Source organism: Ictidomys tridecemlineatus, chromosome 2 (assembly GCF_052094955.1).
Source record: "Ictidomys tridecemlineatus isolate mIctTri1 chromosome 2, mIctTri1.hap1, whole genome shotgun sequence".
Taxonomy (NCBI): Eukaryota; Metazoa; Chordata; class Mammalia; order Rodentia; family Sciuridae; genus Ictidomys; species Ictidomys tridecemlineatus.
Window position 1 is genome coordinate 157,376,953 of NC_135478.1, and position 18,741 is coordinate 157,395,693.

Below are 18,741 nucleotides of genomic sequence, written 5' to 3' on the forward strand. Positions count from 1 at the left end.
AAAGCAACACAAACAATACAGTGCTGAATATCAGAAGTCTGAAAATGGGTTGGCAAGGCTGCACCCATCTGGAAAATCTAGGAGAAAAATTTGTTTCTTTACATTTTCCAGCTTCTAGAGGTTGCTGGCTTTCTTTGCTCATGGCTCTGTATCACCCAGACCCCTTCTTTAACTCTGATGTCCTTTATATAATACCTCTTGTGATTATGTAGGGCCCACCTGGATAATCTAGAGTGTGTTCATCTTCTCAATATCCTTTATCTTAATCAAATCTGTAATGTCCCTGTAGCAATTTAAGGTAATATATTCATAGGTTTTAGAGACTAGGATATGTGCTTCTCAAGGCAGCTATTATTCTGCCTATGATAGATGTCTAGAACAAAAACTATTCCAAGAACTATAATATTTTCATATCTCAGGGTCCTTTCTGAATCTTATATTAGCTGTTGATGGGTGATTAATAATTATGAATTAGCAAATAATTACTCTTCAATTATTACTAATTTATTCAATCAGCAATTCATTCAGTAATTGTTAAGTTTTTGTTGCATTTCAGGATCTGAGCACACAACCTAACTCAAAAAAAGCAAAGCAAGGTCCTGCTCTTGTGGTATACCTTTCCAGGATCTAACTCAATAATGTTCTGGCATTCCAAACACTCCACTATATTTTCATGGTAAACACCATCAAGGACGGTACTAAATAAGGGAAAGGTATGCTTCAGGACTGGGATTCCTCAACTCTGGAAGCACTTCTGTATAAGAGTTTGAAGGCCGCTCTGTCATTAGCTGTGCATCTTACAGAATCTCTTAAACATTCTGTTTCTCCTTTTGGAAAAGAAAAACAGCAATCCCAGGCTTCTTCTCTTGGAGGTTAAATGAGATGTGTGGTCAAGTGATCAGCACTTAGCATTGGTGCTTTTCACTCTCTAGTTCCAGAAAAGTGCTTGCTCCTTAAGGTCACCTGAGGATCTTTAAAAACATTCCAAAACCCATGCCACACAGGAGACCAATTAAATCCCAGTAGTTGAGGGTGAAACACAGGCTGCAGGATGCTCTTCACAGATGTTGAGGTTTAATAACATTTGCCAGTCACAACATTTTATATGTACGTAATATTTGGTAGCAGGTATTGAACCCAGGGGTGCTTAACCACTGAGCCACATTCCCAGGCAATTTTAGTTTTTATTTGATAGGGCCTAGTTAAATTGCTGTGGCTGGCCTTGAACTTGAGTTTCTCCTTGCCTCAGCCTCCGGAATGGCTGGGATTACAAGCCTGCTTCACGGCGCTTGCCTTGCCTTCCACATAACTCAAGAGTTCTGACTGACCTCTGTTGCCTGTGCAACGTTAAGTGGCCCTTAAGTATGTAAGGACAAACACCTGCTCCACGCTGGGCCTGCCTGGGGAGAACCTAAAAGCCGGGAAGCCAGCCCTCCCGGAGGCGCTGGGCCGGGTGCAGAGGCCAGGAAAAACAGGCTCAGCTGCGGCCGCGGCTCGTCCCCTTAGGCCAGCCGTAGCGGGGTCCGGAGGCTCGGAGAGCACTTTATTTGTCCGCAGCCCACGACGCGATCCCGGCTGAGAACAGGAACAGCCACAGGCCTCTGAGGGTCGGGTCTCGCGGCGCCATCCGACGCCGTCATGGAGCAGGGACTGCGCGGCGGCGGCTCCAGGCCCGCAGAGCCGGGGCCTTGCCTGAGCAGTCAGTGCGGCGCGGACCAGGCGGCCTCGGTCTCCTTGCTGAGTGCTGCCGGGGCTGAGCCGGGGAGCCGCACGCTTGCCGTGGCCGCCGTGTTGCCGGCGGGGGGGTGCGGAGAGAGGATGGGCGTCCCCACCCCGAAGCAGTTCTGCCCAGTCCTGGAGAGGCCGCTCATCAGCTACACCCTGCAGGCCATGGAGAGGTAAAGCGGCGCCGGGCGTGCCTCCGCGGGGTCCCGGGCCGGCCTCCCGTACCCTGCCCTGCCCTGCCCTGCCCCGCCGCTCCACTGCGCCGGTGCTTTCCTCTCCAGGGACTAATGGGCCGGATCGCTGGGCTCAGTCTCTGAAGCTGGAGCTCTGTTCCCGCCAGCGCCACAGGGACGGGCAGCTCTGGCCTTTATCAGATGGACACGGAAGCTAAAACTGCCTTCAGAGGCCCTTATGTGTTCAGTTAACGTGGCGGGGGGTGAAGCCCAGCTCGGGAAGCTGGATTCACTGACGCATGGGCTGCGGCTGAGGGACACTGGGTCCTACCTGTGGCCCCTGGAGGGCCCAAAGAGAAGCAGTTCTGGGAGACGTTTCGCGTTCACCGTCTCTGCGCATGCGTGCACTGAAGTTTAGTCGAAGCACTTCAGTTTTCTGAGCGTTTTTCCTTCACTCACAAGCGTTTACAGAACGCCTTCTGTGTAAGAGAGAAAACAGTGTGCTGAGGGTGGAGAGGGGGATGGACCAAACGTCTTGGTAGTGGAAATGGTATTAAGAGTAGAATTGAAGTCAATAGTCGCTTTATCCTTTTAGAAAAGGGACTGAAGGGAACTAGTTCAAGAAATGGAGGAGAGAGAGGAATGGTGGAAGGCTGTCCTAAGGCAGTAATAGCAAGGAGGTGAAAAAGGGGTACCATGTTTTTGCTTTTAGCGCCAAGTAATGTGATAGATGGGGAGAGGCTGAAGGAGTGGGAAGTAGCGGGATTACAAAGAACCATGTAGTTTTGCAAGGCGTTCAAACATCTTTTTGAAGCCAGTGGGGTAGTTAAGTTACACCTTGGATTGAAGTGAACCATTTGTATTTCAAGCAAGGTGACCTCCTTCTGCATAAACAGCCTTTTCAGGAGGCCATTGTCCTTGGCTTGTTACCCAGAAAGGGACCCCCCCCCCCACACAACTCGGAAGCCAAAGGGCCAAAATTGTTGCTTTTAAGTTTATTTTACTTTCTGAATATTGGCATTTGGAAACGGAAAGTGTAAGGAGCCATTATACCTTTGATGAACATAATCAGGCAAGTGGTCACATCTGAAACTCATACAGACTTTGAAACTGTTCCAGTTCCTACCTCAGTCTGTTTCTCAGCGGTGAAGTCCCTGAAACACCCTAAAGTCACAGACCTACAATGTTCTAGTGCCCTAGAGATTGTAACAATTTAGGTCATATATGCAGGCAATATTCTGGGACATAATGGATCTTGGCCAGCATGATCGTTGTCTACTTGGTAATTAGACTGGGGATTCTAGTCATTTATACATTTAACAGTCCTTCCCTTGGAAGAACCCCTAAATTTGCATTTTTGTATCTTCTGAGGTAGCTGGAGATAGGTGGACCCTAAAAATTAGTGTTTGGAAAAGTCTTGTTTATGGAAAATAAGGCAAAAGAACACTTGTTTTCTATTTTCCCTAAATGATAACAGCAGTCAAGAAGTCTTAATAGTCTATTAAGGGAATTGAAGTATAAATTTTAAAAGGTTATGACTTCTAGAGACTTTTTTTTTTCTCTTCATTTTACTAATAAGGAACTGAGATCAGAGGTATTAGTCCCTTATGTAACTGTTACGAGTTTTTTTTTTTGTATGTGTGCTTTATTGCTTTGTGATTTGAGTTTTCTGCAAGGAAATGTTGTTCCAAGAAATCATGTAACAGTGGTATTATTAGCTGGGGCATATAGTGCTAACAATTCATAAAATGCACTCTGATCAACTCATGTATCTTAATTTTCTTTTTTTAGAAAAGTGTACTGCTTGAATCTGGAGTAACACTTTATTTTGTCCCTCACAATCTTCAACTGAAGTTCACACCCCCCCCCAAAAAAAAAAAATCCTAAGATGGGGCTGGTTGGAATTCCAAAGAAAGAAGCTCTAAACATCAAGAGTCATCAGTACAAAGCATTTTTTAGGGGGAGTTGATAGAGTACTGCAGCCTAACCTCAGGACACAGTGAAAGGGATATTCTACCAAGGTGTATCTTCATGAAACAGGGGATGTGGTTAATGAGAGTTTAAGGAATTTCAGCTGAGGTTGGACACCATTTTCTTTTTGCTTCTCTGGGAAATAAACATCTTTATCAGTGTCTGTGAAAGCTCAAGGCCCTGGCATGGGCTGAAACCTTCTGGGAAAATCCTGCAGCTGACTGGGTCACAAGTGGCAAGGTACTCTGATTTTTTTTTTTTTTCCCCCACCCCCAGTCAAGGGAAGGGGAAAAAAACAAAAGGTGAAGGAAAGGGAAACTACTGGAGGATCCTATTGAAGTAAAAATCCCTCCCAGTAATCTAATTTCTGGTTTCAAATACCTAAGGAATTTTGCCTGGAATAACCAAAAAATGAACAAGAATAGGCCATTTTTGTAAGTTCTGTGTCGAAGGAACTGCTGAGGTAGAGCCAGTCCATGATAAGCCATTTTTGTCCCTGCTTATTCAGAGTTGTGGAATGGGGATTGCTCTGGAGGTAGATGGGAACAAGATCTGGCCAGGCTTTCCCCATAACTCCTGAGGTTTCTTGAGCTGTCTAATGTGGAGGGACCTGCTTAAGACCACTTGTTCATTAATGTGATTCATGTTCAACAGAAAACATTATTGTAATTGATCTTCCCATATAAATCAGACTGAGGTGCTGTCCAACTGGTAAGCATTCCAGATCTACAAAAATGCATTCAGATCTATTGTCAGGAATTCCCTTTCCATGACTCTGAATAAGCATGCCCCCAAATGGCCTCTTTCTTGATCTTTTAGTTGTCATCTTGCCCATTTTTTTGGGCTATTTCAGGCTAACCAACCCTCCTAGATGTCATTTTTTAAATTTATTACTGGTAACAGTAATATGTCGTCATATATTAATATATTGACTTTCCAACCCACATTTCTATCTTCAGTTACAGTGATTAGTGCCTCTGTTACAACTACAGGTATGTTGGTAAAAATTTTGTAGATTGTTTGTTGACAATGGAAACTCAGTCTTGCAATTTGAGATTTGGTTGCTTATTGCTTAGAAAATCAGTTGAGGTTCATGTTATTGTTTAATACACCAAGGTGTTTCCCCCCCCCCCCAACATATCAACTTGAATGTATTTTCTCACTTTTTTCCTTCAATTTTTGTTTTCTTGTGTGCTTGAAACACCTGTCCTACAGTCTTTTATTTTTTTTTTTAACTGGGGATTGAACCCCAGGGTGTTTCTCCACTGAGTTACACCCCAAGCCCTCCTGCCTGCTTTTTAAACTTTTTTTTTTTTTTTTTTAAAGAGAGTGACCGGGGGGGGGGGGGGGGAGAGAGAGAGAGAGAGAGAGAGAGAGAGAATTTTTTTTTAATATTTATTTTTTAGTTCTCGGCGGACACAACATCTTTGTTGGTATGCGGTGCTGAGGATCGAACCCGGGCCGCACGCATGCCAGGCGAGCATGCTACCGCTTGAGCCACATCCCCAGCCCTGCTTTTTAAAATTTTGAGACCAGGTATCATTGTTTCCAGGAGGCTGACCTTGAATTTGTAATCCTTCTATCTCACCCTCCTGAGTCTATCCTACTACAATTCTGTAAAACACTGAAAATTCTGTTGAATCAGACTAGAATGAGACATGAATGTTAGTCCAAATGAGCAATATTTATCATGTGAATTAAACTAAGGTAATTTGAATGGAGTGAGAAGACAGGAAAAATATTTAAGAAATAGAATTGATTAGTGTTAGTGATTAATTGGATTAGGGATTCCAAGAGAAAGGTATAATAGGATGCGTATAGTGAGTGATCGCATAGATGAATTTGACTTTTTTTTTGTCTTAAGGCTTTATTAAGGGAGTCAAGTTTGAGTCAAGGAAAGGAATAGGGCTACTGTATTCTGTATGTCACATGATGAAGTTTTTATTGCCTTCCCACGGACCCCCATAGGACTTGTTCGAAACAAGACTAAGACAAGTAGGCTGAAGCTTGATAACTGGAAGTCTTCACAGGCATAGCAAGGAGACTTGACATTGCGAAGGCAATCAAGAACAGGCTGTTAAACCAATTCAGTATTTTTTTGCTAAATCATCAGAGTAGGTATGGAGAGTTGGGAACCCATAGACAATGGCCACAGTGCAGTTCAGAAGCCACACTTTCGCCCAGGCTGTCCTGATGGTGAGTAGCAGCTGCCATTGTCCTTTTGAGGTTGAATTTATGCAGCCTGGATTAGAGCGCTTGAAAAGTGTTAATAGGGTTTGATTTTTTTTTTTCCCCCATCCCCCATCTTTTAAAGAAAGCATTTGTTTAAAGGTCCTGTTTTCAACTGATCTTATTAAACTGTCAGAGCAGTATACTGCTTGTAAGTAATAACTATTGTTCCAAGAGAAAATAAATTCTGTGATATTAAATTTCTTAAAATGTCTGTAGGTGTTATGGAGCTTGGGGCTAGATTTATATTTGCCTATGGAATGTGCTTGGAAGGAAATAATCAAGAGAACTTGATAGAATTGGGCTGCTGGGGGTTTGGTGTGGACTTGCCTTCAGCTAAGAGGTAGACTAGATGCCTTTATTCAGCAAATATTTGTTCTGTAGGCACTGTGTGAGGTACTTAAGGTTTTTTTCAGTCCTGTGATTTTTTTTTCATTATTAAAAGCCTTTTACAGTATTAAAATTTAATTCTATAATAGAAAAGAATGCGAATAAATCTTTTGAAATACAAACAGTGCTTATTATAGCTTGTAAGTATTGGAAATATCCTTGGCTATTGAACAAAATAACATAATAGGCCTGTTCTTAACTGGTCCAAGACGGTGTTATCTAAACTTTTGTGGAACTTTTCCCCTGGTTATGTGCTATGCATTTTAGCTTTTCTAATATCTCTTTCATTTACCCAATGATGTTGATTTCATGACACACTAATGGGTCTTGAAATCTAGTTTGAAGAACACTGGTGTAAAACATTTAATTAGAGCTTTATATGTTGTTTGAAGTAGTCTAAGGCCCAAGTATATCTCTGTAATTATTTTTATCTATTTTGCTCTCTTTGGAACATAGAGTAATTATTTTATAGCTATTTCAAGGAAATTTTAGTAAAATTTAATCCCATTAATTCACTGAAAACATATTTGAAGACTTTGTCCTGTGCTGTTCCTTTATTTATTTGTTTGGTGTAGGGATTGAACCCAGGGCCTTGTGCATGCCAAGCAAGTACTCCACCACCTGAGCTATATCCGCAGCCCCATTTTAATTATTAAAAAAAATTGTTTTGGGGGTACTAGGGATTGAACCCAGGGACACTTAACCATTGAGCTGCATCTCCAGACCTTTTTACATTTGAGACAGGGTTTCTATAAGTTAGGGCTTTACTAAGTTGCTGAAGCTGGCTTTGAACTTTCGATCCTCCTGAGTGCCTGGAATTTCAGCTGTGCAGCACTGTGTCAGGCTGCCTTTTAAAAATGATCTACATGATCTCTTTAAAAGTTGCTGTAATGGATTTTTTCCCCCTCGTGTAATATGCTGCGAAAAGTAACAAAGGTGAATAGAGTAGAATAAATCTCTATTTCTCGCTTTATAGGGCAATCCTGCCACTAATTTAATTGAACATGTATTATGACTCCTTTTAAAAAGAAGGCAATGTGGTGTCACATTAAATAATTGACATATTATTAGTTTGCTTTTTATAACTTCTTAGAACTTAGTTTTTTTTTAAATCCCTAATCAAACATTCTGTTAATTTATTTAGCAGACATTTGACATGGGAAATGCTGTCAGTCTTTGTTCATTATTGTATCACCAGTGTTTAGCATAGTACCTGCCAAATGCTATATGTTTACTTGATGTTCACTGAATGACTCAATATGTGGTTGAAGGAATGACTACTTTGGCTTGAGTTCTTAGAAATTATATGAAATTTGACTTTTTGGCTAGAAAAGCAGCAGTGTCATATGGTTCAACCCTAGTACCATAAATGAAGTGCTAGAGGCAAAATGATCCAGGATGATGTTTTCCTCTTTATTGTTATACCTTCCCTCAGTGTTATCTCACTTCTAGAGGTTAAAGGTAAGCACTCCAAAAGCAGATTGGGACTATAGCCTCTTGGTTTTCTAGCTGTGAAATCATGGTTAGGTCATTGCCTCTGTGTTCTCACCTATAAAATTGAGATAACAGTGATTGGCCTCATAGGGCTGATGTGGATGAAAAGTGAATATTGCAGGCAGAATTCTCCACACAGTCCATGGCATTTAGCAAACATTCCATACTTCTTAGCTGTTGTTTTTATGATTAGTATTACTGAAAAGCCAAATATGTGCCAGTCGGGGGTGTAGTCTTTGCTTTCTGTGAGTTGGCAGCTTCGAAAGGGTGATAGAAAATTATTACTAGGATGTGGTATGATATAAGAATGGAGATGAAGCCTAGTGGAGAGGAGGAGTCTGTTCCCTGCTAGGTGTCACAGAAAGCTTCCTTGGTGGGGACTATGAATTGAGCTAAGAGCCTTGGGAATAGGTGGGACTGGGGAGAAATGAGGGTGAGAGCATTGTTGAGAGGCAAAGAAAGCAGATCAAGCAGAGACCTGTGGGTAAGAGAATGCACTGTCCTTTCTTCAGGGAGCATCTGGGTGTGAGAGTAAGAGCAGGATGGGAGAGAGGAAGTCTGTGTGGCAAGTTGGCTGAGGTCAGGTCTCTAAGAGCCTTGCTCTAGTAGGGTTTGGCCTCAGAATTCACACTTGAGAAATATCATTCAGAAGTGGCAAGAATGGCTCATATTGGGATGAGATGAGAAGGAGATTGCTAAGAGGCTGTATTCATTAAATTACAGGGGAGATGAAATTATGGGAGAATGATGGGTCACAGCTACAGCAGTCAAGCCAAAACCTTAGGAAACTCCACATTGAGGCGGGACTGACTTTATGAACAGTATAAATTCTAGGGTGTAAAGTAGAGCAAGTTCTAGAGTGGGGAATGGACTACAAAGAAAAACTAAAGTATAACCATTATATTACAGAGTCGTCTTCATTGCCTGTAGAACTATAGGCTGGGAGTAGGGGTATTTCTTAGTGGTAGAATACATAACATACCCAAGACACTGGGTTCCATCCCTAGCAGAGGGGAAAAAATAACTATGTAGTTAGATCTTTGGCATCCTGTGTTATTGCATTGGTTTACTTTGTGATTAGAATCCCCTTTTGATGTTTGCCAACATGGATATTCCTGATTCTGTAGGAGCCATAGGAACTGGAAATCGGTTGAGTTCAACATCTAGAAACATTGAAAACAATGAACAAAACTGCCCTTCATGGGGAATCTGTTTTTATGCTTTTTTGTTTGTTTTTGGTAATTTCTCAGAGTAGTGAGAAGCACTTTTTTTTTTTTTTTCACAATCATTAAGCCTGAGGTTGTGTAATGTTGTTCTGCTCCTGGTCATTTATTTATTCCACAATTGTTGAGTGCCTAGTAGGAATTAGATATGACAATGGACAAAACGGATATTGTCTCTGCTATTATGGAGCCTATGTTCCAAAAGCTGAAAGAAAATGTAATATATTGGCTTGATGAAAAATGGTAAAAATGTTTTTCTACTTCAAGTCCTTTTTAGAATAAAATGGTAGTATAGAAAAATGTATTTATATATTCATACCATCCTGATTTGCTTCCCATATTATGAAAGTACAGACGTTATTGTGAAGATTACATGAGTTAAAACATGAAAAATGCTTAAGACATAGTAAGTACTTAATTTTTGTTAATTATTTTGTATTATAGGACTTGATTTATTTTCAAGTCTTAACTGTTCTAGCATGAATATCTGATTTCTCATGCTAATAATTACATTAAAAAATTTTAAATGTCCTTTATTCAGAGTTGATGACATGGGTCAGAAGCAGCTGTCCTGCTTTGGGCCTGTTGGCTATGGAACATTAAGTCTACAATGACACTTGCTTTCCTTAGCACTAGGGTCCAAGAGAAGTCTGACAGACTTTTTAAACTTGGTAACCAATCGTAGTATGAATTATTTTCAGTCCAGTAAGTTAGTAGGTCTTTCTTTAGGAAATGATCTTACAATAGAAAACTAGTTTTACATTTGGTAACTTGGAACAATTCCTTTAACTTCACTGAATTGTGAGATTTTTCACCTAATTGACATTTATACAAAATCACTAGTTTTTCCCCCATTAAACTACATTCTTTATCTTGCTGTAGCCATGTTTTGTTCGATGAGTTTTCCAGCTTTAATACTTCAATAGTCAGTTGCCAACTCAGTGGACTTCTTGAAAGGGACGGTCAATTTCTGGAATTCAAAAGTGCTTCAAGTTGTTCTTATCCCATTGAGGGGGGGAAAACATTATGACAAACGGAAATTTAAAAGGCACAATCATATTTACTGTTCCCCAGGTAACTTATTGATACTCTAATTATTATATATTTTTTTCAATACCAGCCACTGAACTCCCTTAACCACTGTGCCACATCCCCAGGCCTTTTTTGTTTAGAAACAGGATCTCACCTTAGGGACTCACTAAATTGCTGAGGCTGGCTTTGAACTGAAGATCCTCTTGCCTCAACCTCCCAATCTGCTGGGATTATAGGCATGTGCCACCACACCCGGCTCAAATTTAACTTGACTAAAAAATGTAACAGCTGATATGGTATATACTAGACTAAATATTCTGCATACATGTGAAGTACTATCTATACCTATGGTATGAAACATTTACTGGTCCTTTCCCATCAGCCTTTTTACTACCCCTAATAAAAATGCATGGAACTTACTTGGTTATTAGTTTTTAGTCTCCCTATGTAAATACACTGATATTTATTATTGCAGCAGTTCAGTTTTCTATTAGCCTTAGGGGTCTAAGAATCGATACATATGACATATCTAAATACTTCTCTTTTAGAGCATGTTGGATAAAGGACATTATTGTGGTGGTAACTGGAGAGAACATGGAAGCAATGGAAAATATCATTAAGAAGTATAAGCATAAACGCATCTCACTAGTTGAAGCCGGAGTGACTCGCCACAGGTCGATTTTCAATGGACTAAAAGCATTGGCAGACAATCAGCCCAACTCCAGACTTTCTAAGCCAGAAGTTGTGATTATCCATGATGCCGTGAGACCATTTTTTGAGGAAGATATCCTCCTCAAAGTTGTCACAGCTGCTAAGGAACATGGGGTAAGTATTTTCCACTCCTGAGACCAGAAAAAAGGGCAAACACTACAGTGTTACTTTGCTGAATTTTGATAGGAATGCATTTATATGTTATTAAAGTGGGCTTGATGACACAAAGATGTTATGGTAATTTATTTTAGGAACTTCGTAGTGTTGAAGATTGTAAGACTGTTCTGGAACACTTTTTGCTATCATTTATCATAATGTAATATGAGCTGTTTGGATGAGAATGCAATAATGATGTCAGTAGACTATAGGTTTAAATGGAACTTTGGAATTAAATAAGCATTTGTATTAAATGCCAAAGAAGTCTCAAAAGTACAGGATACACATATTTAACAAATACGTGGCTCATGGAGTTCAGTTTTGTGTTTGAATTTTCAAAATTGGTGTATTTTCTAGTACAAATCACCATACAAGATTTTGGTACCCCTTTAAGATGAATAATTTTGAGATGACAGGACTGTTTCTCTATTATACCAAAATAAATACAGGATAACAAAACACCTATTGTAATCCCTAGAACATACTGTATTCCCCTATTCCTAGGTAAAATTCTATTAATATAATAATAACTGAAAATTCCAGTCTAAATTTAGGACTGTGGAAAAAATTTATTGCACAGAGGAAGTATAGTACAGTAGAACTAGGCTGTCAAGTTGGATAGACCCAAGGCCCAAATCTCTAGGTTTTCTGATTATTAATGATCTAGTGTCCTTAACTCTAAACCTCTTAGACCACATTTTGCCTACTTGTAACAATAAACAGCATTAAATTAAGGGTTTTTTCTGGTTGGAAATACTTTTGGTTGGGTCTGAAAAGGCAAAAAGTTTTATCTTGCTCCAGTAATATGCAAGGGATATCATTGTTTTACATGTGATTAAATAAAGCATATAAAATGTATCAGTTATTTAGTTCACCATTTGTGGGAATTCTTATTAGACCATGTAATTTTCTAAGTTTTTGAATCAGAACATAATTTAAGATAGTCACATTATCACCTTAAATGAAACCAACAAATTATGCTTTATGAAGTCTGTAAAACTTTCTCATTAAAGGAACTAGTTCAAAACCCAAACTTGACAACTTATTTTTTTGATGCAATCTTCAGAAATATGGTCTCTTTTAGAGACATTGCTTTGTTTTTTGTTGATACTAAAAGATAATTTTCAAGAAAAGTAATATCATAAATTTGTGGCATACTGGGGATTGAACCCATGGGTGTTGTACCACTGAGCTGCATCCCCAGCTCTTTTTATTTTTGAGACAGGGTTGGGCTTAATTCTGTAGATGGGCCTCTAACTTGTGATCCTCCGGCTGTAGCCTCCTGACTATTTGGTTTAAAGGTGTGCACCACTGTGCTAGGCTTCCTTAATTTATCATAAGAAATCCAGACAAATATTACAACTGGTTCAAAAATGAATCCAGAGAAACACAAACTTCTGTGGCTTACAAAGAAATGTTGAAATGAATTCAAAAACGGATAAAACTGGGATCTCCATAGCTGAGTCTAGTGACTCTCCACTGGACAGAATTTATTTGCATATTTGTAGGCAAGAAACATTTCAAATTGCTATTGGTTATTTACTACTTCTTAAGAGTTGTGAAAGAGCTCAAAAATACAGTAAGCTAATCTGAAAGAGTAAGCAACGTATTTTTTCCCTGGAGCCACTTAGTAACCAGTTTTGTTTATTCAAAATTTCTTTACAACCTTTGGGGCAGTGTTCTCATAGCCTCAGTTAACTCTAGGCACTACGTCCTGCCAACTTTAATACTGTTCTGACTTGTAATTATGTAATGCAATTGAGATTTCTACTGGTAGTTGAAGTTTTTACATTGATGGGAAGTATTGACATCTTTTAAACCTGTCAACAAATTATAGAAATGTGATCTACATCATGTGCTACCATATTACATGAAAATTCTATTGACTTTGCTTAGAGTTGCTTCAGACTTTTTCCCCATGCCTTCCTTTGTTCTCTCACAAAATTTTATATAGACTCCTTAACCGATTTTTTTTTGTAAGCTTAGTTTTCAAATTCCATCCAAAGTTTTTTTTTTTAATTTTTCTTTTTTAATTGGACATTTATTTTTATGTGGTACTGAGGGTCCAACCCAGGGTCTTGCCCACGTGCGAGTGCTCTACCACTGAGCCACAACCCCATCACTGCCCCCCGCCCTTTAAAAAAAAAACCCACCAAAAAACAATTTATTTATCGTTGTGACTGTTGGGGTGGTAAGTGGTGGTGCTTAGATATGCTTAAGATAACTTTGGTATTTTTAATTTACATTTTGCCTTTTTTAAAAAAATGAAGATATTTTACCCCAAGACTAAATATAAGACTGACATTAAGATTGCCTACACACAAAATCTCAAAAGTGTTACCAGGACCTAGTTTCTCTTTTTATATATATTTCATTCTCAGGTTCCACAGAGAGGCACAATGGCTTCCATAGGGCCAGTGATTAAATTCTTCTAGTTTTTTTTTTTTTTTAAGTGAGTGAGAGAGGAGAGTGAGAAAGAGAGAATTTTTAATATTTATTTTTTAGTTCTCGGCGGACACAACATCTTTGGTATATGGTGCTGAGGATCGAACCCGGGCCGCACGCATGCCAGGCGAGTGCGCTACCGCTTGAGCCACATCCCCAGCCCAAATTCTTCTAGTTTTATTTCTCTGTTACTGTTGATTGTTTGGATATAAAATTCTGAGTATGTAGTTATATTTTCACCATTATTTTGAAAATAATTATATCATTATTCCAGGCATATATGCTGCTTTTGAGAAGTTTGCTAACTTATAAATTGTATTCCTTTTAAAATCTTCTATTTTTTTCTGAATGTTTATTTTATTTCTCATAGCTGTTGTTTCTATGATGTGTCTAGACATGGATTTTTTATTCTCTTGGCTTTGGATTTGTTGTCCTTTATAAACTTTGATTCATATCTTTATTCTACGAAATTATGATTCAGTTATCTGATTCAATGTTGATTCTGATTATCTGATTTTAATGTTGATTCTGTGCCCTACTTATCCCCATTTTTTTTTTTTGATGTTACATCCTAGGTAATTAACCATTAATCCATGTCTTCAATGAACCATTTCTGATACCCTATTGAAAATTATTAGTATTTTTAAATAATTTTAAATTATTTGGAGCTCCTTTCTCAAATGGGATTAATTGTTGTTTTGTTTTTACATTTTTTTGGTCTTTTAATATTGAAACAACTTATACATTATAGCTAATTGCACTTCTTGGTAGTTCTCCAACTTTTTTCATTCCTGTTCACTTTTGCTCATGATTTATTTCCTCCTTTGCTTTATAATTTGAATTGTAAGCTCATGTTTGGCAGGACTTTATCAGCAATAATCCTTTGGTCATGGAATAGGGTGTGTTTTTGAAGCATGGATTTATGTTCCTTCTGCCAAAAATTCCAAGCACTTTACCACCTTGGAACAACTTTACATTAATTCTTGGCTTCAGGTTTTGTAGATCTTTTGCTAATGTTAACTCAAACTGTACCCACATGAAGCCAAACTGACTGTTATGACTTCTCAGAGATTGTCTCTGCTTCCTAAATCCAGAGGCAAGGTAGAAAATATTGTTTGCTGTTTTCCTTTTGAATGAAGGTACTGTCCCTCATGGGTCTTTGTGTGGGGCCAACAGTTCTAATAGCATAGGTTTAAGATAATACTCTTTACTCTTCATCTGTGTTTTAACCAAAGTATTGCTGCCATCTTATTTCCTTTGCTTCTATTATGATGTTTATCACTCCCAGAATGTTTTTTTGAGTTCAGTCATAGTTTAAAAAAGGTTGTTTGTCAAGGTCTTCCCTACATTTTTTGATCCTTTTTATTGTAAGAGGTTTTCAAGATATTTGGTCCTTGTTTCTTTGCCAAAAGTAGAAGCCTTTTTATCTGTTCAAAGGATGAAGTAATTGTATAGTTCTGCATAATTATGTAAAGAGAGAAATGGCAACAAGGATTTCATATAAGGAAAATGTTAAAGTGTGTTGGAATGTTGAAAACCTCCAGAAGGTGGGTGAGAATAGTAGCATATATTGAACATAAGGCAGTATCAACTAAGCAATCTCCTAAAGACTTGTTCCTGGAGCAAGGCACTTGCTTACTTGTGTATCTTCTTTCTCTGTTTTCACACCTCTTTGCATAAATTGTCATCTTAGTTGAACTTCTTACAGAAATAGGTCATACTTACTGTAACTACTTCCACACTCCTAATTTATTCCCCAATACATAGCCATCTGGTTTGTTTCTTCTTTGACTGTTCTCACCAAAATGTCTTGTGGCTTTGATTTACAAATTGAATGTGCATTTTCAGACTGTGTACAATAAAGAATTTGACTTGCCTTTGAAACGAGTTCCTGTGAGGGGGAAAAATAAATACTTTTATAAAATTTTTTTATTTGTAGATGGACACATATCTTTATGTGGTGCTCACACGTATGAGGCAAGTGCTCTACCACTGAGCTATAGCCCCAGACCCAGAAAAATAGAAATACTTTGAATTTCTCAAATAACAGGAATTTTTGTTATTCGTGAGCCCCTTGGATTACATATGGGCTTCTGTTCATGACATGACTTTGGATGTTAACTGGCCATTGGAAAGACCAACGATGTGATAACAAGGCTGAGCCTTTGAACTTGACCAACATCTGGGAAGAGAAAGGAGAGTGAAAATTGCCTTGAATTGCATGGCCAGTGATTGATTTAGTCATACCTACATAAAGAAACTCAAACTCTCCAACACTGAGAACTTAATACATTGATGTGTTGGGACTGGTGCACCTTGACTTAAGGGACAGAGGGCATGTAAACTTTTCATTGAGGACTCTCCCATATCATATCCTATGTGTCTTCATTTGTGGATTGGTTGATTTGTATCTCTAATAAAACTCAGCATATCTTTTATTTTCTGAGTTCTGTGTGTTGGCTTATCAAACTTGAGAAGGGCTGAGTTCCTTCTGTGCCTAATTTCTTCAGTATTTTTAAACATGAATGGGTAATGAGTTTTTTTGAATGCTTTTTCTGCATCTGTTGATTATCATGATTTTTTGTCCTTGATGCTATTTATGTGATTACGTTTATTGATTTGTGTATGTTGAACCCATCTTACATCTTTGGGATAGAACCAACTAGATCATGATACGCAATCTTAATATTTTTGAATGAAGAGTGGTAGCATTTTTTTAAAGGAGCTTTGCAACTATGCTCATAGTGTTATTGGTCTATGGTTTTTTTTTGCCTTGATGTGTTCTAATCTGGTTTTGGTGTCAGGGTGATACTCAATTCATAGAAGGAATTAAGGAGTGTTTCCTTCCTTTTTATTTCATGGAATAATTTGAGGAAGTTTTATTTCATGGAATAATTTGAGGAAGCTTGGTGTTAATTCTTCTTTCAAGATCTGGTAGAATTTAGATGAGAATCCTGTTTTTTTTTTTTTTTTTTTTTTTTATTAATGCTTCAATCTTATTTGCTAATGATCCATTTGGATTTTCTATATCCTCTTAGTTCAATTTGGGCATGTTGTATGTGTCTAGAAATTTGTCAATATCTTTGATTTACTGGAATGATTTACAATAGTCCCTAATGATGCTCTTTCAGGATTTCAGAAATGTCTGTAGTGGTGTGTGTGTGTGTGTGTGTGTGTGTGTGTGTGTGTGTGTACAAAATTCATCTCTAATTTTGTTGATTTTGGCCTTCTCTCCTTTTGTTCATTTGGTTAAGTATCAATATTTATCTTTTCAAAATACCAACTCTATTATATAGATCCTTTATATAGATCCTTTATAGCTTTTTGAAATACTCTTAATTTTGGCTCTGTTCTTAATTATTTCCTGTCTTTTACTAATTGTTGGAATTAATTTGTTCTTGCTTTTCTAGGCCTTGATATGTAATTAGGTTGTTTATTTGGGATCTTTCTGTATTTTTAATGTAGGCAGTAAATGCTATAACCTTTCCTCTTAAAACCAATCTCATAGTGTCTCAGAGGTTTTAGTACATTTTATCAATATTCTCATTTGATTCTAGAAAGTTCTTCCGTGTCTCTCCTCATTTCTTGATCCATTGCTCAAAGTGTATATAGTTTGTTTGCATGTGTTCATGTGGTTTCTGTTTTTTTATTTCTAATTTTATTATTATTTTTATTTTTGATTTCTAGTTTTCTATTTTTTTATTTCTAATTTTATTCCATCTTGATCCTATGGGATGAATTTTCCCATGTTTAAGACTTTCGTTGTGTTGTAAAATTATTTATTTTGGAAGAGCTGCTGAGTTGAAAGTGAATTGAGCTGCTGTTGGATGCAATATCTTATAGGTGTCGGTCGGATGACCTTGTTTTGTTATCAGGGTGATACTTCATGGAATAAATTGGGGGGTATCCCCTCCATTTCTATTTCATGGAATATTTGAGGATTTATAGTTTTTTATTTTTTATTGTTAAATTTTGAGTGTTTTTACTGACTTTTTTTTTTTTTAAATGTCTGGGTAATCTATTGGTAACAAGGGTGTATTGAAATCTCCCTATATTTTATTGGGAAACTTTATGCCAAGAGGTTTTTTGTCATTGGGTGCACTGTCATTTGGGATATATATATTTTCTACTGTTGTTTTTGAATCGTTCCGTTCCCTTTACCTGAAATTAATCTCCTGATTAATTTTCTTGAAATATGTTTCGTTAGATATGAGAATAGCCACTTGTTTTAGAACTCCATTTGCATGGAGTATTCCTTTTGTTTTTAGCCCATGAATATCTTTGTAAGATGAGTCTCTTGGAAACAGCATATAGTTGGGTCTTGTTTTTAAATTCAGTCTGCCAGTCTTAGGTCTTTTAGGGACTTAGACCATTAATATCTCTCAATCACAACTTTGAATGTAGATTCTTGACATTTTGTTTTATATATTTAATCTGGTTTTCCTTTGTCTGCCTTTTCAGTGACCCTCGTTTGAGAGCTCTGGGTTTGTGAATTCTTTTATGTGTAGCTTTTCATTACATGTTTTCTGTAGAACTGGCTTCGTGCTCACATATTCTTTTAGTTTAACTTAAGTTTTTATTCTTTGTTTTCTCAGCCAAGTTATCCTTTAGAATCAATCTTAATTGGCTTTTTAAAAAAAATTTAGAACTTGGGTCATTCCAAGCCATTCTGGATTTAAAAGTGTAAGTTGAAGTTAGAAGTAATCCTTATTAACTAGCCTCTAGATGTGACCTGATTTTTTTAGTACTTATTTTTTGTTGTAGACAGACAGAATCTTTTTTATGTGGTGCTGAGGATTGAACCCAGTGCCTCACATGTGCTAAGCAAGTGTTCTACTACTGAGCTACAACCCTAGCCCAAGATGTGACCTGATGTTTCTTTTGTGGCTTTTAATATTTGATCTGTATGCTGTTAGACATCTTGATTAAAATGTGTCTTGGAGAGGTTATTTTTGATCTTTTTATTTCAGATTCTATAAGAATCCTGTATGTGAATTTCCAGCTTATTCCTAAGGTTTGGATAATTTCTGTTAGTAAAAATGGTCATTAATATAATTAGCCTTTGTAATTCCAGTGACTCTTGCATTTGGTCTCTCAATTTTGTCAGTTCTTGTATATACTGATTTTTTTTTTTTTAAAACTCGGTGTTTGAGTTTTCATATACTGTGTTCAAGGCCTGAAATTGTTTCTAT

The 18,741-nt window shown here is 37.8% G+C and overlaps 1 protein-coding gene across 9 annotated transcripts in view; it reads left to right on the plus strand.

Annotated features, from left to right (window-relative positions):
- Nucleotides 1-1,200: 1,200 nt before the first annotated feature.
- Crppa (CDP-L-ribitol pyrophosphorylase A) overlaps nucleotides 1,201-18,741 on the plus strand; it is a 287,503-nt gene continuing 269,962 nt past the window's right edge. For 2 of the 9 annotated variants that reach the window (XM_040291723.2, XM_040291722.2), the window contains exons 1-2: nucleotides 1,209-1,898; nucleotides 10,786-11,062. In XM_040291723.2, the coding sequence (XP_040147657.2) occupies nucleotides 1,639-1,898; nucleotides 10,786-11,062 (537 nt within the window). In that variant the 5' untranslated portion in view covers nucleotides 1,209-1,638. Of the gene's footprint in view, nucleotides 2,382-10,785; nucleotides 11,063-18,741 lie in introns of all 9 variants that reach the window. The other 7 variants (XM_040291725.2, XM_040291724.2, XM_078040033.1 and 4 more) reach the window with 6 other exon arrangements.